This window comes from Saccopteryx bilineata, chromosome 3 (assembly GCF_036850765.1).
Source record: "Saccopteryx bilineata isolate mSacBil1 chromosome 3, mSacBil1_pri_phased_curated, whole genome shotgun sequence".
NCBI classification, from domain to species: domain Eukaryota; kingdom Metazoa; phylum Chordata; class Mammalia; order Chiroptera; family Emballonuridae; genus Saccopteryx; species Saccopteryx bilineata.
This window is the reverse complement of record NC_089492.1, coordinates 273,928,083-273,947,102: the sequence shown is the minus strand read 5'-3', so window position 1 is coordinate 273,947,102 and position 19,020 is coordinate 273,928,083. Positions and strand designations below refer to the sequence as shown.

The window sequence follows — 19,020 nt, the reverse complement described above, 5'->3', positions numbered from 1 at the left end:
AGTGGCAGGAGCAGCGTGCACCAGTGAGGAACAGCCTTGGTCCTGCTCCAAGGGGATTTCCCCTCCCCACAAGCATCCACCCTGCCCTCTTAAGATCACATGGTCAGTCAATTAAGTATTTCATACATACAGGGCACCCCAAGTTCCTGAGGAAAGGACACAGTCTCTGCCCTCTAGGAGTTTATTATTTGTCTGGAGACACAGGGTATAAGAAGTGCTGCCAGAGAGTATGATCATCTTGGTGTCAGAGTTAGTTCTAGGAACTCAATGGAGCCTCCAAGCGCTTATTTTCTATCAGAAAAAGTGGACTATGGACATTAATACCTATTCTACTAGGCAGAAAGCAGTAAGTGGTGGAAAAGTGCCGAACCTGCTTCTTACGTTGTTCACAAAATGGTCATTTGCTGGAAGAGTCAGGCTGGTCCCCATACGGGAGGCAAGTCTGCAGCCCAACTCTGAAAAATAGTTTGAAGACTTGGGAGGATGGCACCCTTAGGATGACCTGGGAAACCAAAGGAAGTGACGCCACAAATGTCCCCCAGGTAGGAAGTAGAACCTTCCTTGTAGCAGAGAATAGACAATAATTTATAAAATTGCTGTTTCTGTTTGAGAGTCTGCTAATATGCTAGAGAGGGTTTTGCATATATTATCTCTAATCCTTAAAACTACTCTTCAAGGTAGGCACAATGAAGAGTAGTTTTACAGATGAAGGAAGGAGGTTAGAAGAGGTTTTACCCAAAGCCACAAAGCTAGTTGGGGGAACCAAAAGTCAGATCCGTATTTGCTGGTTCCCTTCTAAGTGCAAACCTGAGAATTTTCAACAAATACAGATGCTTCCACCCAAAACAAGCCAAGACGGACCCAGAATTTCTACTGTCCTCCCTATACAACATGGGCACCACCCGTCACACACCTACTGCCAAACCTTTCCAAATCTGGTACAAACTCCCCACTGTTTCACTTAACTTGGCCTGCTCTGTGCCCCGCCCCCTGCCTCTATCCCAGTTCCACCCACCCATAAAAGTGATCTCCCCCAATCCCCACTTTTTTTTAGCAGAAGGCCCGAGACATGTATGCAGAGGAGAGGAAGAGGCAGCAGTTGGAGAGGGACCAGGCTGCAGTGACAGAGCAGCTGCTGCAAGAGGGGCTCCAGGCCAGTGGGGACGCTCAGCTCCGACGAACACGCTTGCACAAACTCTCAGCCAGACGGGAAGAGCGAGTCCAAGGCTTCCTGCAGGCCTTGGAACTCAAGCGGGCTGACTGGCTGGCACGTCTGGGCACTGCATCAGCCTGAGTAAGGCTGGCCTCCTGTTACTTTGCCCTGCCCTCTGCCTCCAGGGCCCCACTCCCCTTTCTTTTCTTGAAGGGTACCTCCCTCCTGATGATGAATGGTGTTCCCTTCGCTTGGCAGGGAGCCCCAGAGGCCAGTTTATGCTGGCCATACATAGATACTTTTGGGTTGCCAGGAACAGTGGCCCCTTGGGAGGGTTTAGGTGAGAGTCTCCCACAAGTACACTAAATACAGCTCTCATCACCAGTAGGTTTGGAGAGGAGGGGGCCCCAGCTTTTCTCCTGCCTGCTCTTTCCACCTTTGCCACCTCTACCTGTGTTCCTAGGTGCACTTTCTTTTTCCCCACCAGCACTTCCTTCAACACACAATTGTGGGGAAGAGATCTCTCCAAAACCCTCACCCTTTACCCATCCATCTTAGCCTTCCATCTGACTCACAAAAGATTTGGCTCCACCTCGGATCTGCTGGTAAATCGCTAATAGGCAGCCAGAGTCATTTGGGTAAGGAAAGGGAGACGGAAAGAAAATTTGCCCATCTGCTGATCCTCCCCCTCTGCTCTCCACCTGGGATTTGCTATTGAATCTCTACCCCCTCCCACCACACAGCACTGATTGCTCACTGAAAGGCTCAGCGCCCCCAATGGCGCAGAAGCCAGGCGGGTGATTACAATCCAATTACCTATTGTCGACTCAGCCCACACAAGCTTTCCTCCTCCCCTGGCAGGGCACAGGGCCAGGCTCCACTCCCCAGTGAGACTGGCCTGCGCCATGGCTCCAGGGTAACAGAAAGGCCTATAGGTGCTGGTGAATGTAGTGCAGCACAGGCCTCCTTCCCTAGAGCACATCAGGACCAAGAACAGAGAGAAGCGCTTTTCAACTGACTGCCTCCCACCTCCTCAACCTTTGAGGCCTCTCTCAGCTTTTAGGCCTGGCCTCCTAAGTAGGCCCTGAGACAAATTATTCTCGGCATGTCAGAGTGTCAGCTTGTGAGGGCCAAGGCTGCCCAGCAAGGAGAGGAGGGTCCAGTCAAAGGCTGTGTCCATTCCCTTACCTGTCGCTGCCAGGCCTCACTGCAGAGCTGCTGAGAGGATTAGTGCCTTTGAAGAGCTATTTGCCTGAGCAACTCTGCTTCAGGTGCCCAGCACAGCCAGCACCAGCCAGTAACACCAACTAACGGCTATTATTTAGTCTTTCCATTTTACTTTCTGCAAACTGTTTCCCCAGCACCTCCCTCTAGGGGAGTCTTGCAAGCAGCTAAGAGTCTGCTCTTTAACCCCTGACTTTCCCATAGTCTCTTCCCACCTTCTTGTGCCTAGGTACCTGGCACAAGAGAATCCAGCTTAAATGCCAGACACTGCTATTGAGAAGCAGATCAATGCACCTTTTAGCAAGCCCCCCATGTACACCTGGCACAGAGTTCCCAGAAAGCAGGTGTTCTACATTTTCCAGCTTTACAGTGGGGCTGTTAACAACCTTGATTAGGGAAGAATGAATTATGGGGCTATAATGCAGAGGCCTACAATTAAGAAGGGAATGAGGGGCTGGAGGCAGCAAATAATCTGCCCTGTGAGCATGACTGAGTCTTGTCCCTTCTGAATTTCCCCTTATAATTGGGGGTACAGCAGAAATGATTAATGGGGCTGAGGTCCTGTATTCTGGGAAAGGTGTGTAGAGTGGGATAGGGAGGGGGTTGACCCAGGAGCACTGTAGAAGTGTAGAGGCTGAGGGGCCTCTGCTGCCCAGGAGTAGGGGCTGCGAATAGTAGATTTGAACTCATTGTGGTTTTCTACCGGTATGATTTGTACCAACCAGCTTCAACCCTTGCCTCAATAAACTAGGTGGGACCTGTTTAAATGTCCTCCCGCTTGTGAGCCAAGCCCCCCACTTGAGGATATTTATCGTGTTCTTGTGTTCTCCTGGTTACCAAATAGAAACTTAAGAACTCTTAGATGTAAAACTTGTTTGCTAACAGTGCGACGGAAGAACACGTTGTTTGGCTGCTACAATTGTCTACCTCCCTCAGGTGCACCTGGCTATCTCTAGGATCCCTAGCTTTGGGGCATGTGGAGAGGGGGAGCCAATGGAAGAGCCCTTTTGCCATCACAACACCTGTTCCTCTACTTGTTTCTTAATCCCCAAACGCCTTCCTCCACCCTCCTTTTCCTCGCGCAAGTGAAAGGAAGCCAGCAGCCAGTGTGGAAGGAGGGATTTCGCCAGCTGCGTTTGCAGCGCCCAGGCTTGGTGGCCGCGTCAGGTGGGGGCAGCTGAGCTTGTCTCCGAAGCGGGTGGAGCGTAGGGGGAGGGGTGTCCTGCTAGGCCTGGCGGCCGATCTCTGTCATTCAGTGACGGGGTCCTGAGGTCTGGGAATACAAGCAACTCGGAGCTACCCGAGGCTTTGGCAGGGGGTTCGTTTATATTTGGGGAGGCGGCTGAACGAGGGGTGCTGAAAGGACAGCTCCTACCTGGCCCACTACACCCGAAAGTAACCTCTGCCTGTAAAATCTCCCCCTCGAACTCCCACTCCGCCTCGATTGGACCGCTTTCCAGGTGAGGTGCACGAAAAAGCCTCCTTGGAGTGGCAGCTTGGAACGATGCACGTCCGCCTGCGCCAAGCTAGCTTCCCCGCTCTTTCCCACTTCAGCGTTAGCCCTGGCCTTGGAACTGCAGCCTGTCCCTCCAAATGCGCGCTTTCTCCTGCCTGCGGCGAAGCAGGGCGGTGCGGCCAGGCCTCGCAAGCCCTTCTTCTGGGGCCCCCAGTGGGAACAGGAAGGAAAGCGACCGAGATGGCTCTAAGCGTCGCATGGCTTGGAGAAGTGGGTAGCTCGGTTGCATAAGGTGGAAGGAACTTGGTAGTTTGCAAAAGCCGGCTCTTGGCGGTAATTGAAACCCAGAGACCGCGGACTCGCACAACATCCCCCCCCCCCCCCGCCATTTATTGCCTTCGACGCGCGCCTCCCCCATTGCGCCCCCACCCCCTAGGCGCGCCGCCGTCTCGCGCGCCCTCCCCCCACACCCCCCTCCTCACTCCCTCCAGAGGAGGTGAGTTTAAACCCCGCCCACGTGACCCCAGCTGGGCCAATGAGCGGCGGCGGGAGGTGAAATCCGGTTCTAACCGGTCCGGGGCTCCCAGCGCTATAAAAACTTTATAAACCCCCCGGAGCCCTAGCAGTGTGAAGAAGAGGCGAGAACGACCCCCGGACCGACCAAAGCCCACGCGCTGCTGCATCCCCGCGTCCAGCCCGTACGTCTCGCCACCGTCGCCATCATGCCCAAGAGAAAGGTACGTGGCGCGAGGGCCCCAGGCGCTGGGCCGTCACTACGCCGCTGTCACCGCTGTCGCTTTCTCGGCTTTGAGGCGCGAGAATAGGCGCTGGGCTGGAGCAGGTTCTGCTGCCCAGCGCAGGGACTCGAGACAGTGTCAGGCGGCCCCGGGCTAACCCTGCGCTGCTCGGCTGCCCGCGGGCGCCAGAGGCCATATTGGAGGAGCGGTGGCCGCGGCGGGAGGAGCCATGTTGGTGGCTGTTTATCCCGCTCCCCTCGGGCTGGATGTGTCCTCCCCGTGCCCCCTCCCCCATCCCCAGCGTTCCCCCCTTCTCCCGCGTCCCCCCCTCCCCGCGGGCGGGCAATTCAAACCCGAAAGGGCGGGAAGGCGGTGCTTGGGGTTGGCGGGCGGGGTAACGCACTGCCGCCAAAAAACCGCCGTCGTGAGGGGGCGGGACTTCGATCTGTTGCCCCGCCTCCGCCCACGGCCTGGGCGCACGAGACCCGCGCCGCTGCCGCCCACGAGTTCCCCTGTCTGCGCGCGCTCCTCACGTCTCCCGCCCTTGACGGCTGCCATGGCAACGACGCTCCAGCCCCGCCTCCGGAGGGGTTTGTTTGCACCAGCTGCAGCTGTTGCTTCTGCTTCTGCCTGGTTTGGCGGCGCGAGCCGTGCTGCTCTGTCCTCTTCGCTCCAGCTTAGCGCGCGCTTCCCCCAGGCTAACTTGGCTAAGAGTCCGGGAGGCTGGGTCTCTGATACCGTGCGTGTTTTGAGCTAGATCAGGCCTGATGTTTACACAGATAAGTAGTCCCACAGGTTTCTAAGCACTTTAGCTATTTTGCATAGAAAGTGGGTGTGCTAAACACTGATAAGTCCTGAAGGAGTTGTGTGCAAGAGTTGGTTTTAGTTTTTTCCCCTTAGGACTGTTAAATTTAGTGAACTCTTAAAAATTGCCTCGGACGCTGCAGATTTCTTAGTTCTTGTTTGTTTTTTATAGGCTGAAGGGGATGCTAAGGGAGATAAAGCCAAGGTGAAGGACGAAGTAAGTCTTGTTGATTCTCTTTTGGAGTCTTACAAAGCCATGGGCTCCTGGTGATAATTAACCATACCCCTATCCCCGAATTTCCTTAAGCAATTGCCTTCACTTCCTATATAGTCTAGAACAAATTAGCACTAAAACTTTTTTGTAAGTGCTTTCATTATCCTATTTATAACTATCTTATTTTCTTTTTAATAGCCACAGAGAAGATCCGCCAGGTTATCAGCTGTAAGTGTGTCTGCGTTAAAATTTTTGCATTTATTCTTGAAACTAAAAAGCATTGAAAACAGTCCCCTCTGCTTCCCATGAGTGATGGTCAGTGGCTGGTTTCAACGAGCTCCTCAACTCTGGACTCTCACCCATTTGAGATTTGCTTGTTCAGAAATTCTAATGGCTTCTAGACAAAGTGAAACACTTTTGAGTATTACTCAAGTGGGTTTCTGAAGATAGGAAATTTTAATAGGAAGTCAGCCACAATAATTTAAAAAAATAGGAAAAACTTCAGTCAGTGGTATTGTGATTTGGATGTGGGTTGTTTTCTTTAGTCCATCATACTGATGTCATATTAATGTTTTCTTCGTTCTTCCCAAAATAAAAGAAGCCTGCTCCTCCAAAGCCAGAACCCAAGCCTAAAAAGGCCCCTGCAAAGGTGAGTGGGACTGGGGGACAAGGTGTTTCTAAGAATCACATAAGACTGAGCAGAGTCCCATGTTGCTTACAGGAGACCTGCTGTATAATAACTTCATCTGTTGGCATAGAGTTGAGATATGACAAAATTAATAGGACTGGGCTTTATCATTATGTAATTGGTCATTTTCACAGAATGAGGACTGTTCTTCAGTTCTTGTTTTGTGTTTTTGTTTTTCTTTGTTATTTTTGTTTTTTTTGTTTTGTGTTTTTCTGAAGTAAGAAGCAGAGAGCCAGATTCCTGCATGTGCCCAACCGAATCCACCCGGCACGCCCACTACAGGGCAATGCTCTGCCCATCTGGGCATTGCTCTGTTGCAACTGGAGCCATTCTAGTGCTTGAGGCCAAGGCCATGGAGCTATCCTCAGCACCTGGGCCAACTTTGCTCCAATAGAGCCTTGGCTGTGGAATAAGGAGGGAGAAAGGGAGAGAGGAGGGGGAGGGGTGGAGAAGCAGAAGAGCAGCTTCTCCTGTGTGCCTTGGCCTAGAATTGAACCCTGGACATCCACACGCCAGGCCAACGCTCTACCACTGAGCCAGCCAGCCAAGGGCCTGTTGTTCTTCAGTATCTTTAATTTAGTATAATGATGATTCTGTTAATGGGTATTCTAAATTGTTTTTGAGAACTTGCCTTATCCCTTAGACTTGTATATAAAGAACTTTGTCACCGGTTTAGAGAAAATTACACTTGGGTATTAAACATCCAAGTTTTTTATTTTTTATTTTATTTTATTTATTTACAGGGACAGAGTCAGAGAGCGGGATAGATAGGGACAGACAGGAATGGAGAGAGATGAGAAGCATCAATCATCAGTTTTTCGTTCTGACACCTTAGTTGTTCATTGATTGCTCTCATATGTGCCTTGACCGACAGCAGACTGAGTAACCCCTTGCTGGACAACGACCTTGGGTCCAAGCTGGTGAGCTTTTTGCTCAAGCCAGATGAGCCCACGCTCAAGCTGGCGACCTCGGGGTCTCAAACCTGGGTCCTTCCGCATTCCAGTCTGACGCTTTATCCACTGCGCCACTGCCTGGTCAGGCTAAACATCCAAGTTTTAAGCTGTCTTACTATATTCTTTACACTAAGATGATTTTTTTTTTTTCATAAAAAATTTCTATACTGTTGACCACAGCAAATTATAGATAATTTGGTCTAGTTTTGCTCAGTTGTGTGTTTGTTCAGTATTTATTGATTTGGGAGAAAGAGACAGGAACATTAATCTGTTCTTATATGTGCCCTGACGGGGGCTCAAACCAGCAGCCTCTGTGCTTTGGGATGAAGCTCTAGTCTAACCAACTGAGCTATCCAGCCAGGGCTTGATCAGTTGTTTTATCAGTGGGAGAGGGTTTATAGTTTGTGTGTTTTATCTTTGGTAAATAATCCTTCCTTGTGCAGAACTTTGTAGACCACACCCTGGTAATATGAAATAGGGGAAACAGCCTTTTTTTTCTCTCTCCTGCCTTTTAGAAGGGGGAGAAGGTACCCAAAGGAAAAAAGGGGAAAGCTGATGCTGGCAAGGATGGGAATAACCCTGCAGAAAATGGAGATGCCAAAACAGACCAGGTACAACTGCTGTCTCACTTTTTGTGAAGCCTGTTTGTTTGCTTGTTTACTAGTCATAAAAGGTCTTAGTTGCCTTTTTCCTGCATCTGCATCACGACAAGTATATTAGTCCAAAATTTACTTGTGTTTTCCTGTCAGCTTGAATCCTGAATTCTTGAAGTCTCTGCAGTTCATTAAGGGACTCTGGTAGTGATCTTGGTCCTATTAGGTGTCACACTTATGCTATACCATAGTTTTCAAGCTGAGAGTAATCTCGTATCTTCTAATTGTGATATGTCCCTTTCCTCAATTTTAGCAAAGTTTTCTACCAAATCATTCTCAAAAGAAATACTTAATCTCAGTGTCATAGTACCTAAAACCTGAACTTTGGCTGGGAGCAAAATAATGTTACAAATGGGATGTGAATGAAAATAGTTTCAAATGATATGTGTTGTATCAATCTGTTTGTTTTTTCATTTTAGGCACAGAAAGCTGAAGGTGCTGGAGATGCCAAGTGAAGTGTGTGCATTTTTGATAACTGTGTATTTCTGGTGACTGTACAGTTTGAAATACTATTTTTTATCAAGTTTTATAAAAATGCAGAATTTTGTTTTACCTTTTTTTTTTTCTTAAGCTATGTTGTTAGCACACAGAACACTTCATTGTTGTTTTGGGAGGGAAGGACATACAGTACTAATAGAATGTCTCCAAAGCTGGAGTAAACGTTTGAAAAAAACACCTTTCCCTTCTAGTTTTGAGAGACTTCCTCTTGGTTCCTGGAAAGAGGAATCCCTTGATGTTGACACACATTCGCCACCTTGGCACAAACACCTTGTGGTGTGGAAAAATTAATTTGTTTGTGTCCTTTTCTTCCTCCATTTTAAGCATATCCTTGACTCTCTTAAGCCCAGAGACCTGTTGGGACCTGCCCCCCCAAAATTGGTTACCAGTATGTTGGGCAATCTGGACTTTCTAGTGTCACCATTGAGATGGCATCCCTCAAAAGAGCAGCAGTTCCTTTTTTAGATTGTGGATCTACAGATTGATAATTCTACCATCTTCATTTCATTTCCTGAAAGTCAGGGTCGGCTTGTGAAAAGTTGTTAAAACAACATGTTTAATGTGAAATGTCAACCCTCACTCTAAACTTTCCCTATTCAGAGCATCAAATGAAGACTTCATTGGGTTTTATAGTGGCTTTCTGATTTTGGGTAGTCCGTTGCAGAAGGGAGTTTGAAAGTTGTATACTGTTAATGATTATCCTGCCCATGTCCTGCCTGAAATACCATGATTGTTTATGGAAAGTATCTTTAATAAAGCTGGATACAGTTTGGCTTGGAATGCTGCCTCTAATCTTTTCCCAGCAGTGGGGTAGCCTAGGTTCTCCAAGTCTCTAGGGACAGGATGCAATCTGGTGTTGAGGAATAAAGGTCCCATGTACACTTGATCTATAATAATTGGCAATTCTGTCTTATTAACAGAAGAACACAGTGCAAGGTAGAGTTGGAAAAGATCTGAGGAGAAGTAAACCAGTAGTGAGGCTGGGAGCAGACAGGTGGTTTCTGTGTTTGGTTGTACAGCATTATCTGCAGTATACGTGGGTATAACTGACAGAAAAGAACCTCTCCGCTTCACATTTAAAACTTCTGTAAAATTAGAGAATTAATAGATCCGTGTAGTCCATGTGTCAGGAGAAAGTGATTATATGTCTGTATAACTTGACCATAAGATGAAGACATGATGCTGCTTTTAAGCAGACTTGCAAGTCTTGTATGAATTGATTAAATTTTTGTACTTGGTGAATTCTAGCTTCAAATAAAGCCATTAATGGAAACTTCTGATTGCTTTAGTTTGAAGACCCTGCAGAGAACCCCTTTCCTCCAGGGAAGTACCAAAAAGTTAATCTTGGGAAATAGAACTTTTAACAAATACATGGAATTTGAATTTGCTTTCACAAGTCACCTTTTGTTTAAGGAGAATTAAGTAAATTGGAGACTACAAAAAATATCTCAGTCAAAAAAGTAGAGCTATCATAACAGTTAAAGCTCTTGATAAGATTTCTATATCTGACATTCTGTCTTGGGACAATTGTATAATTCAAGTTAACACCATTTTTATGGGTGAGAAAACAGGCTCAGATGAAAAAACTTGTTGAAGGTTATGTGTACATCTCCTGAGTAGTCAGGATTCAAACCCCCAACTTTAGTCTGAAATTTCTTATTGGCTGCTGTGGGTAGATATAGCTCAGTTGGTTAGACTTAGAGCATTGTCCCAGTACACCAAGATTGCAGGTCAGTCCCTGTAGGACACCTTAATACTCAACCAGGGAACACATGAATGGGTGGAACAACAAAATGATGTTTCTCTTCCTCTAAAAAAATTTTCTGATTTAGACTACTTGAGGGTTCATTTTAGATAAACTAGTTTGTTCACTTAGGCATTTTCTAGCCTTTTACCTTCATTGTTGCTAAAATCCAGGTTGTACATTATTAATTTTTATTGGGAGAGTGAGGAGAGTTGTTACCTTCCAGAATGGAAACCATTACAGCTATTGGGAGCAAGGGTACAGCAGCTTGTTATTTGAGTAGAAGTTACAGAACTTGAGAAAGCCACATTTGGGGTAATTTCATTAGTATATATTTGTATGGTTTCAAATTCAGTACAATGTGTTGAGCCTGTAGACCAGGGGTCCCCAAACTTTTTACACGGGGCCAGTTCACTGTCCCTCAGATCGTTGGAGGGCCAGACTATAAAAACTGAAGAAGAAAAAAAAACTGAACAAATCCCTATGCACACTGCACATATCTTTAAAGTAAAAAAACAAAACGGAAACAAATCCAATATTTAAAATAAAGAACAAGTAAATTTAAATCAACAAACTGACAAGTATTTCAATGGGAACTATGCTCCTCTCACTGACCACCAATGAAAGAGGTGCCCCTTCCGGAAGTGCGGTGGGGCCGGATAAATGGCCTCAGGGGGCTGCATGCGGCCCACAGGCCGTAGTTTGGGGACCCCTGCTGTAGACTATGCTAGAAGCTCTGCTGTGTGCTCATTTAATATTTGGATCAATTCCTTGTAGGTTATTTTATAGTTAAATAGACTCATTGATTTACTGGTTGAGGTTAAACTCACTAGTAACCCTAGTTTTCTGTTACCTAGAAATTAGAATGGATAAGGGTGAGAATACGTTTTGTCACTTTATGAAAAATATTTACCAATTTGGCTGTGGGCCACAAGAGTACCTGGACTTCAAACCCAGACATGAAAACATGGTAAAGATGCTTAAGACAACTATAATAGGCTCAGTGCCAGCCTTGACCTTGAATCAGATCTGGTCATGGAAAATATAAACATGGATTCCCTTCACCTCAGCTGTGTCTATCCCGTTCTCATCTCTGGAAGAGTCACCAGTAATCTATGTTAGAATGCTTTGGGCTCTAAAAAAATCAAGTGGCTTAACAGGAGGATTTATCTCAAGTCCTGAGGTAGGGTGGTTCTAAGGACCCAGGTGGTTCTTTACAACCTTTTTGTCTTCTTCAGGCCTCAACTTGACATGTCCAGAGACAGAAGACTTATTAAATTTTTTCATTTTGGGAATAATGAATTTTGTAGCTTTGCACAGTGGCAGTATCATGACCAATAAGATTTATCTGAGGCCCAATTATTGCTAATTGAAAGAAAAAAATTATTTCCTAGAAGCCTTTCAGCAGCCTGAGTTTCACTGGGCAGAACTGAGTCACCTATCCACTGTTTTGTTTTGTGGTGTGTGTGTGTGTCAGAGACAGAGAGAGGAACAGACAGGAAAGGAGGGAGATGAGAAACATAAATCCTTCGTTGCAGTTCCTTGGTTTCTTAGTTGTTCATTGATTGCTTTCTCATGTGCCTTGACCGAGGGGCTACAGCAGACCGAGGAACCCCTTGCTCAAGCCAGCGACCTCGGGTCCAAGCTGGTGAGCCTTGCTCAAACCCGATGAGCCCACGCTCAAGCTGGTGACCTCGGGGTCTTGAACCTGGGTCCTCTGCATCCCAGTCCGACACTCTATTCACTACGCCACCGCCTGGTCAGGCACCTACCCACTGTTAAAACAACCAGAGCAAGAGGGATGGGCCCACAGAGTCTGTTTAGGATTTAAATATATAGGAGGGATATAGGACAAGAGGAAAAGTACTATTCTAATCCTAATGGAGTGGCTGATCTTTCTGCTATCCACCGATGCCATGCTCTTTCCAGGCCTCACCTCGCCTGGCTTTGACATTGCTGAGCACAAGGTTCCCACCTTTTTTTTTTTTTTTTTTTTTTTTTTTTTTACAGAGACAGAAAGAGGGATAGACAGGGACAGACAGATGAGAGAGGGATAGACAGGAACAGACAGGAACGGAGAGATGAGAAGCATCAATCATTAGATTTTTGTTGCACATTGCGACACCTTAGTTGTTCATTGATTGCTTTCTCATATGTGCCTTGAGACCAGGGGCTACAGAAGAGTGAGTGACCCCTTGCTCAAGCCAGTGACCTTGGGTCCAAGCTGGTGAGTTTTTGCTCAAACCAGATGAGCCCACGCTCAAGTTGGCGACCTCAGGGTCACGAACCTGGATCCTCAGCATTCCAGTCCAATGCTCTATCCCCTGCGCCACCGCCTGGTCAGGCACAGGGTTCCCACCTTTTAAAAAGTTGAGCAATGAGTGAATGAATGAATAAATAAGCTATAGCCTCGACTGGGCAACTCAGTTTATTAGAGCATTGTCCGAATACCCAAGGTTATGTGTCCAATCCCCAGTCAGGACACATACAAGAACCAACTGAAGAATGCATGGATAAGTGGAACAACAAATGGATATTTCTCTCCCGCTCCCTTTTGTCTCTAAAAATCAATTTAAAAATTTTTTTATTAAGCTACATAATTAACTATTTTAGAACATACAGTTTAGTGGGTTTTAGTATGACCATTATCTAATTCCAGGATATTTTTATCAGTCCAAAGTGAAATCCCATACAAAAAGAAAGCAGTCACTGTCTAGTGTCTCCTCCCCCAGCCCTACGTAACTACTAATCTTTATAGATTGGCCTTTTCTGGATATTTCATCTAAATGGAATCATACAACATGCAGTCTTGTAACTGGCTTATTTGATTTAGCATAGTGTTCTGTCATCCACGTCATAACATGCATTCCTTTATTACCAAATATCTGTTAAATGTATATACTGTACCATATTTTCTTTATTCATTGATCAGTTAGTTGATGGACATTTGGATCATTTCCACTCTTTAGATATTAATGAATACTATGAGTATTATGTACAGTTTTCATGTAGACATATGTTTTCAATTCTTTTTTTTTTTTGTATTTTTCTGAAGCTGGAAATGGGGAGAGACAGTCAGACAGACTCCCGCATGCCCCCCACTGGGATCCACCCGGTACGCCCACCAGGGGCAAGCTCTGCCCACCAGGGGGCGATGCTCTGCCCCTCCGGGGCATCGCTCTGCCGCGACCAAAGCCACTCTAGCGCCTGGGGCAGAGGCCAAGGAGCCATCCCCAGCGCCCGGGCCATCTTTGCTCCAATGGAGCCTTGGCTGCGGGAGGGGAAGAGAGAGACAGAGAGGAAGGAACAGGGGGGGGGGGAGCAAATGGGCGCTTCTCCTATGTGCCCTAGCCGAGAATCGAACCCCGGTCCCCCGCACGCCAGGCCGACGCTCTACCGCTGAGCCAACTGGCCAGGGCCTTCAATTCTTTTGATCATATACCTCAGAGGGGAATTGCTAGGTAATAGAGCATCTGTGTTTAAATTTCAAGAAACTGCTAGATCATTTTTCCACAGTAGCTCCACCATTACATTCCCACCAGTGATGGATGAGGGTTCCAATTTCTCCCTATCATTGAGACATATTTTCTTTCCTGTTTCTTTTTTTTTTTTCAAAATGTACTTAACTGATTTTAGAGAGAGAGGAAGGAAGAGACAGATGGACAGAAACATCTATATGTTCCTGTATGTGCCCTGACCAGGTACCCAACTGGCAACCTCCGTATGGGGACGATCAGTTGAGCTATCCAGCCAGGGCTAGTCATCTTAGTGGGTATGAAGTGATATTTCATTGTGGTATTGATTTGTATTTTCCAAATGATTAGAATATTAGGCATCTTTTTTTTCTTTTATTTTTTATTTTTTAAGACTTTATTTTAGAGAGAAGAGAGAGAGAGAATGAAGAGGGGAGGAACAGGAAGCAGCAACTCCCATATGTGCCTTAACCAGGCAAACCCAGGGCCTCAAACCAGCAACTTTAGTGTTCCAGGTTGATGCTATATCCACTGTGCCCTCACAGGTCAGGCTAGGCTTCTTTGTATATGCTTATTTTGTGTGTGTGTGTTGTGACAGAGAGAGGGACAGATAGGGACAGACAGACAGGAATGGAGAGAGATGAGAAGCATCAATTCTTCGTTGTGGCACCTTAGTTGTTCATTGATTGCTTTCTCATTTGTGCCTTGACGGGGGGGGGGGGCTACAGCAGAGCAAGTGACCCCTTGCTCAAGCCAACGACCTTGGGCTCAAGCTGGCGAACCTTGCTCAAACCAGACAAGCCCCAACTCAAGCTGGCAACCTCGAGGCCTCAAACCTGGGTCCTCTGCGTCCCAGTCTGATGCTCTATCCACTGCACCACCGCCTGGTCAGGCTGTATATGCTTACTGACCTCTTCTCTCTCTTTTTTTTTTTGAGAACTGTATCTATTAAATTCTTTGCCCAGGCCCTGGCCGGTTGGCTCAGCGGTAGAGCGTCGGCCTGGAGTGCGGGGAACCCGGGTTCGATTCCCGGCCAGGGCACATAGGAGAAGTGCCCATTTGCTTCTCCACCGCCCCCCTCCTTCCTCTCTGTCTCTCTCTTCCCCTCCCGCAGCCAAGGCTCCATTGGAGCAAAAGATGGCCCGGGCACTGGGGATGGCTCCTTGGCCTCTGCCCCAGGCGCTAGAGTGGCTCTGGTCACAGCAGAGCGACACCCCAGAGGGGCAGAGCATCGCCCCCTGGTGGGCAGAGCATCGCCCCTGGTGGGCATGCTGGGTGGATCCCGGTCTGGCACATGCGGAAGTCTGTCTGACTGTCTCTCCCCATTTCCAGCTTCAGAAAAATACAAAAAATAAAAATAAAAATTCTTTGCCCATTTTTTAATTGGCTTATTTTTTTTATTGTTGAGGTGCAGTTCTTTCTATACTAAGGATACTAGATCCTTATTAGATATATCATTTGCAAGTATTTATCCATCTGTGAGTTTTCTTCACTTTTTTGATCGTGTTCTTTGACTCACAACAACTTTTAATTTAATTTTGATGAAGTCTAATTTATTTAATTTTTGGTTGTTTGTGCTTTGGTGTCATATCGAAATCCATTGCCTAGCCCAGGGTCATAAAGATTTACACCTATGTCTTCTAAGAGTTTTTAACTAACTTTAGCTCTTTACAGGGACAGATTTATGTTCCTGTCTCTGTTCTGTCTCTCTCCCTGACTCTCTAAAATCAATACATTTAAAAAATGTTTTAATAATTTTAGCTCTTAAATTTAGGTCTTTGGACCACTTTGAATTAATTTTTATATATGTGAGGTAGGAGTCCAAACATTTATTTATTTTTAATATTTTATTTATTGGTTTTATAAGAGAGAGTAGCAGGGAGTGAGAAGTATCAACTCATAGTTGCTTAAGTTTAATTGTTCATTTCTTGCTTGTATTATGTGCCTTGACCAGGCAAGCCCAGAGTTTTGAAATGGCAACCTCAGCACTCCAGATTAACGCTCTACCCACTGTGCCACCACAGGTCAGGCCATTTCTTCCTTTTAAAAACAGTTCTAGACCACTTTCTGACCCTTCTACTTTCTAAGATATCATTTTCTAGTTCTAGGCTGTGTGATCACTCCCCAAATCCCTTTAACATCCTTGTCTTTACAGTTTCTCCCTGTGATGTCATCCAATGACACATTTTCACCTCCTTCCCACATCTCAAGTCCATTTTTCCACCAACCTTCTGTGCGGTCCCTCCCATATGTACCACAGGCACTCAAGTTCAACATGACAAATGGAACTCATCTTCACTAACCTACCTCTTCAGCTTAGATCTGGTAAAAAGCACCACCACCGCTCCTTATCTCAAGCAAGAAACTGGAGTTACCCCAGATACCTTGTTTTTCATCATCACACATTTCTAGTGAGTGCCTTTATTTACTTTGGGGAAAAGAATATTTTCATTGAAAATGTTAAATATGTGCAAAAGTAGAATATAATGAACCACCATGTACCTATCACATAGCCTCAGCAATTATCAATTTGGGTCAACCTTGTTTAATTTATACCACTGTCTACATATTCCCCCCTACCATAACCTGGCATATTTCATCCATAAATATTTTAGTGTATATAAAACAATTACAATAGCCTTGGCTGAGTAGCTCAGTTGTTTAGAGCACTGTCCTGATAGGCCAAGGTTGCAGGTTTGATCCCTGATCAGGACATATATAAGAATCAACCAATGGCCTGACTGGTGATGCACAGTGGATAGAGCATTGACCTGGAATGCTGAAGTCCCAGGTTTGAAACCCTGAGGCCACCAGCTTGAGCATGGGGTCACCAGCTTGAACATGGGATCACAGACATGATCCCATGGTCCCTGGCTTGAGCCCAAAGGTCACTGGCTTGAAGCCCAAGGTCGCTGGCTTGAGCCCAGGGTCGCTGGCTTGAAGAAGGGGTCACTGGCTCGGCTAGAGCTCACCAGTCAATGCACATATGAGTATGCACTGATGTTTCTCTTTTCCCTTTTCTCTCTCTAAAATCAATTTTTTTAAAAAAAGTGACTTGGACATAATTGCCTCCACACTGGTCTGTCCCAGTGATATGTCCCAACCCTTAAAGCTGCCAACTGCCACCCCACCACCCACCATTTTCTATAAATGAACCCTCAGAAGTGTCCAGTTTTCCTATTGGTGTCATTGCCCCAAGACAGGATCTCGAGTAACATTTTCTCTCTTTCTGTCTCCTACCCGAAAAAACACTGGCTCTTGGAACCCCATCATCCTCCCCCTACCTTTTACAGGAAAACACTTCATCTCCTCTTAACTCTTGCACCAGGGCTGGGGGTTTAACTAAGCAAAGACTAGTTCTGGGAATGTTTTTCTTCTTACTAAGATCACTGTGCCAAATGTATGACATACATTTTCTCATTTATCCCTCACAACATGTTACAGAATGCTGACGGTTAAGTAACTTGCTCACAGTAAGTTGACTAAACTCCTGACCTCTCTGCCACCAGATGCCAGAGTCCTCGGTGCTACAGGTGCGATGCCATGTTCCCAGCACAGCCTCCAAACTGAGTCCAGATAGACCCAAGGTCTATATTATATATCTTAGGCCCCATTCCAAATCAAGGTCCCCATTTTCCACCACGGCACTGCAGGCACAGTGGCAAAGACCCCTGACAGCCCCTGGGCCCTTCACCAACCTTTTTGGCTACTCAGACCTTTGGCCACTCTTGGGCTGGGGCAAAATTGGGAGGCCCTATGAGGGCCTGTGCTACAGAGGGCCAGTGCAGGGGCTGGACATTGGGGTTTCAGCAGTGAATGAGGCAAGAGCTGAATAATGAGTTAATAACATCTTTTGTTTCTTATTCCTATTTGCCTACTTGTACACTCTAAATTTTCCACATTAGTCATGTGTTCCTTCAGTGGGCTGGGAGGGAGGTGTAGAGAGGGCTGTTTTCTTTCTAAACACACAAGTATTACCTGCTTACTGTAATATATATATATATATATTTTTAAATTTTTTTATCTTTATTTTATTTTTTATTTATTCATTTTAGAGAGGAGAGGGAGAGACAGAGAGAGAGAAGGGGGGAGGAGCTGGAAGCATCAACTCCCATATGTGCCTTGACCAGGCAAGCCCAGGGTTTTGAACCGGCGACCTCAGCATTTCCAGGTCGATGCTTTATCCACTGCGCCACCACAGGTCAGTATATATATTTTTTAAACAATTCAAGTAATACAGATAGAACAAATGTGAAAATCCCTTTCACTCTCCAAACCCATTGTCCTCACAGAGACTGCCACAACCGAGTTGGTGTAGAGGCTTCCAGAACTTTTCCGAGCATTCACAAACACAGGAGTCCAGCAGTCTTCTGAGGCCCACCTCTACTCTGAGATGTAGCTGAGATGCTGAGGTGGGCTCAAACCTCCACCTACATGACCATGGAAAGTCAAAAATTGCCAGCAGATTTCTTTGAGTCCTAAAGGTGTGGGAAGAAAGAGGATGGCCCCTCTGTGTTTGATCTCACAGTCTCTTCAGTCCCGGGTCCTTGGTGCTGCCCTCGCCATCTTTCCACTGACCCAGGCGAGAAGCTCAGGTCTTTCTGGATTCTGCCCTAAAACCCCTGCATACAGACATTGGTCAGTCAGGTAAACTTCACAAAGGCTTCACATTGACCACCCGCAGCAATTTGAAGCATCTTCTCTGTGACAGGTTCACAGTCCTTTCAGACATCCCCTGTCAATGAGAGGAGCCCTTTGCCCCTTGTATTTCACAATGACCCTTCACCTGTCCTTCCCTGACTCAGGAAATTAAAATTCTCCTACCATCTTGGCTCTGGCCGGTTGGCTCAGTGGTAGAGTGTCGGCCTGGCGTGCAGGAGTCCTGGGTTCGATTACCGGCCAGAGCACACAGGAGAAGCGCCCATCTGCTTCTCCACCCCTCCCCCTCTCCTTCCTCTCTTTTCCCCTCCCGCAGCCAAGGCTCCATTGGAGCAGTTTGCCCGGGCACTGAGGAAGGCTCTGTGGCCTCTGCCTCAGGCGCTAGAATGGCTCTGATTGCGGCAGAGCAACGCCCCAAGATGGGCAGAGCATCGCCCCCTGGTGGGCGTGCCGGGTGGATCCCGGTCGGGCGCACGCGGGAGTCTGTCTGCCTCCCGTTTCCAACTTCAGAAAAGAAGAAAAAAAAAAATTCTCCTACCTTCTTTACCCAAGCAGCTCAGCTCCCCAGCTCCTCTATCCTACTCTTCGTGGAGCTAACACAAAGGCCTGCCATCGTCATTGTCCTGGGGCCGCCGTCCTTGGCAGGCATCTGACTCTACATTTCATCTTTTCCTGCTGCTCTCCTGGACTGGGATTGGAGCTCTCATCAGGCAAAGGGGCTTCTGCTTACATCTGGGTTACATATTTAACACAGATAGTTTGGG

The 19,020-nt window shown here is 46.7% G+C and overlaps 2 protein-coding genes across 4 annotated transcripts in view; both read left to right on the top strand.

The window, feature by feature from the left end:
* Positions 1-3,247, top strand: part of DHDDS (dehydrodolichyl diphosphate synthase subunit) — a 35,100-nt gene extending 31,853 nt beyond the window's left edge. Inside the window, exon 9 of one of the 3 annotated variants that reach the window (XM_066270017.1) lies at positions 1,055-3,247. In XM_066270017.1, coding sequence (XP_066126114.1) covers positions 1,055-1,294 — 240 coding nt within the window. In that variant the 3' untranslated portion in view covers positions 1,295-3,247. The remainder of the gene's footprint in view (positions 1-1,054) is intronic. The other 2 variants (XM_066270018.1, XM_066270019.1) reach the window with 2 other exon arrangements.
* A 1,119-nt stretch (positions 3,248-4,366) lies between these two features.
* HMGN2 (high mobility group nucleosomal binding domain 2) lies at positions 4,367-9,152 on the top strand. The gene is made up of 6 exons (XM_066270016.1): positions 4,367-4,570; positions 5,547-5,591; positions 5,787-5,816; positions 6,187-6,237; positions 7,745-7,840; positions 8,302-9,152. Exons 1-6 carry the CDS (start codon positions 4,556-4,558, stop codon positions 8,335-8,337), a joined length of 273 nt encoding a protein of 90 aa, XP_066126113.1. The 5' UTR covers positions 4,367-4,555; the 3' UTR covers positions 8,338-9,152.
* Positions 9,153-19,020: the final 9,868 nt, after the last annotated feature.

Bases quoted from the DNA above. Each gene is read 5' to 3' on its own strand.
- HMGN2 (XM_066270016.1), top strand. The intron at 5,817-6,186 runs GTAAGTGTGTCT...CCAAAATAAAAG, and splicing joins GATCCGCCAGGTTATCAGCT to AAGCCTGCTCCTCCAAAGCC. The intron at 7,841-8,301 runs GTACAACTGCTG...TTTTCATTTTAG, and splicing joins GAGATGCCAAAACAGACCAG to GCACAGAAAGCTGAAGGTGC.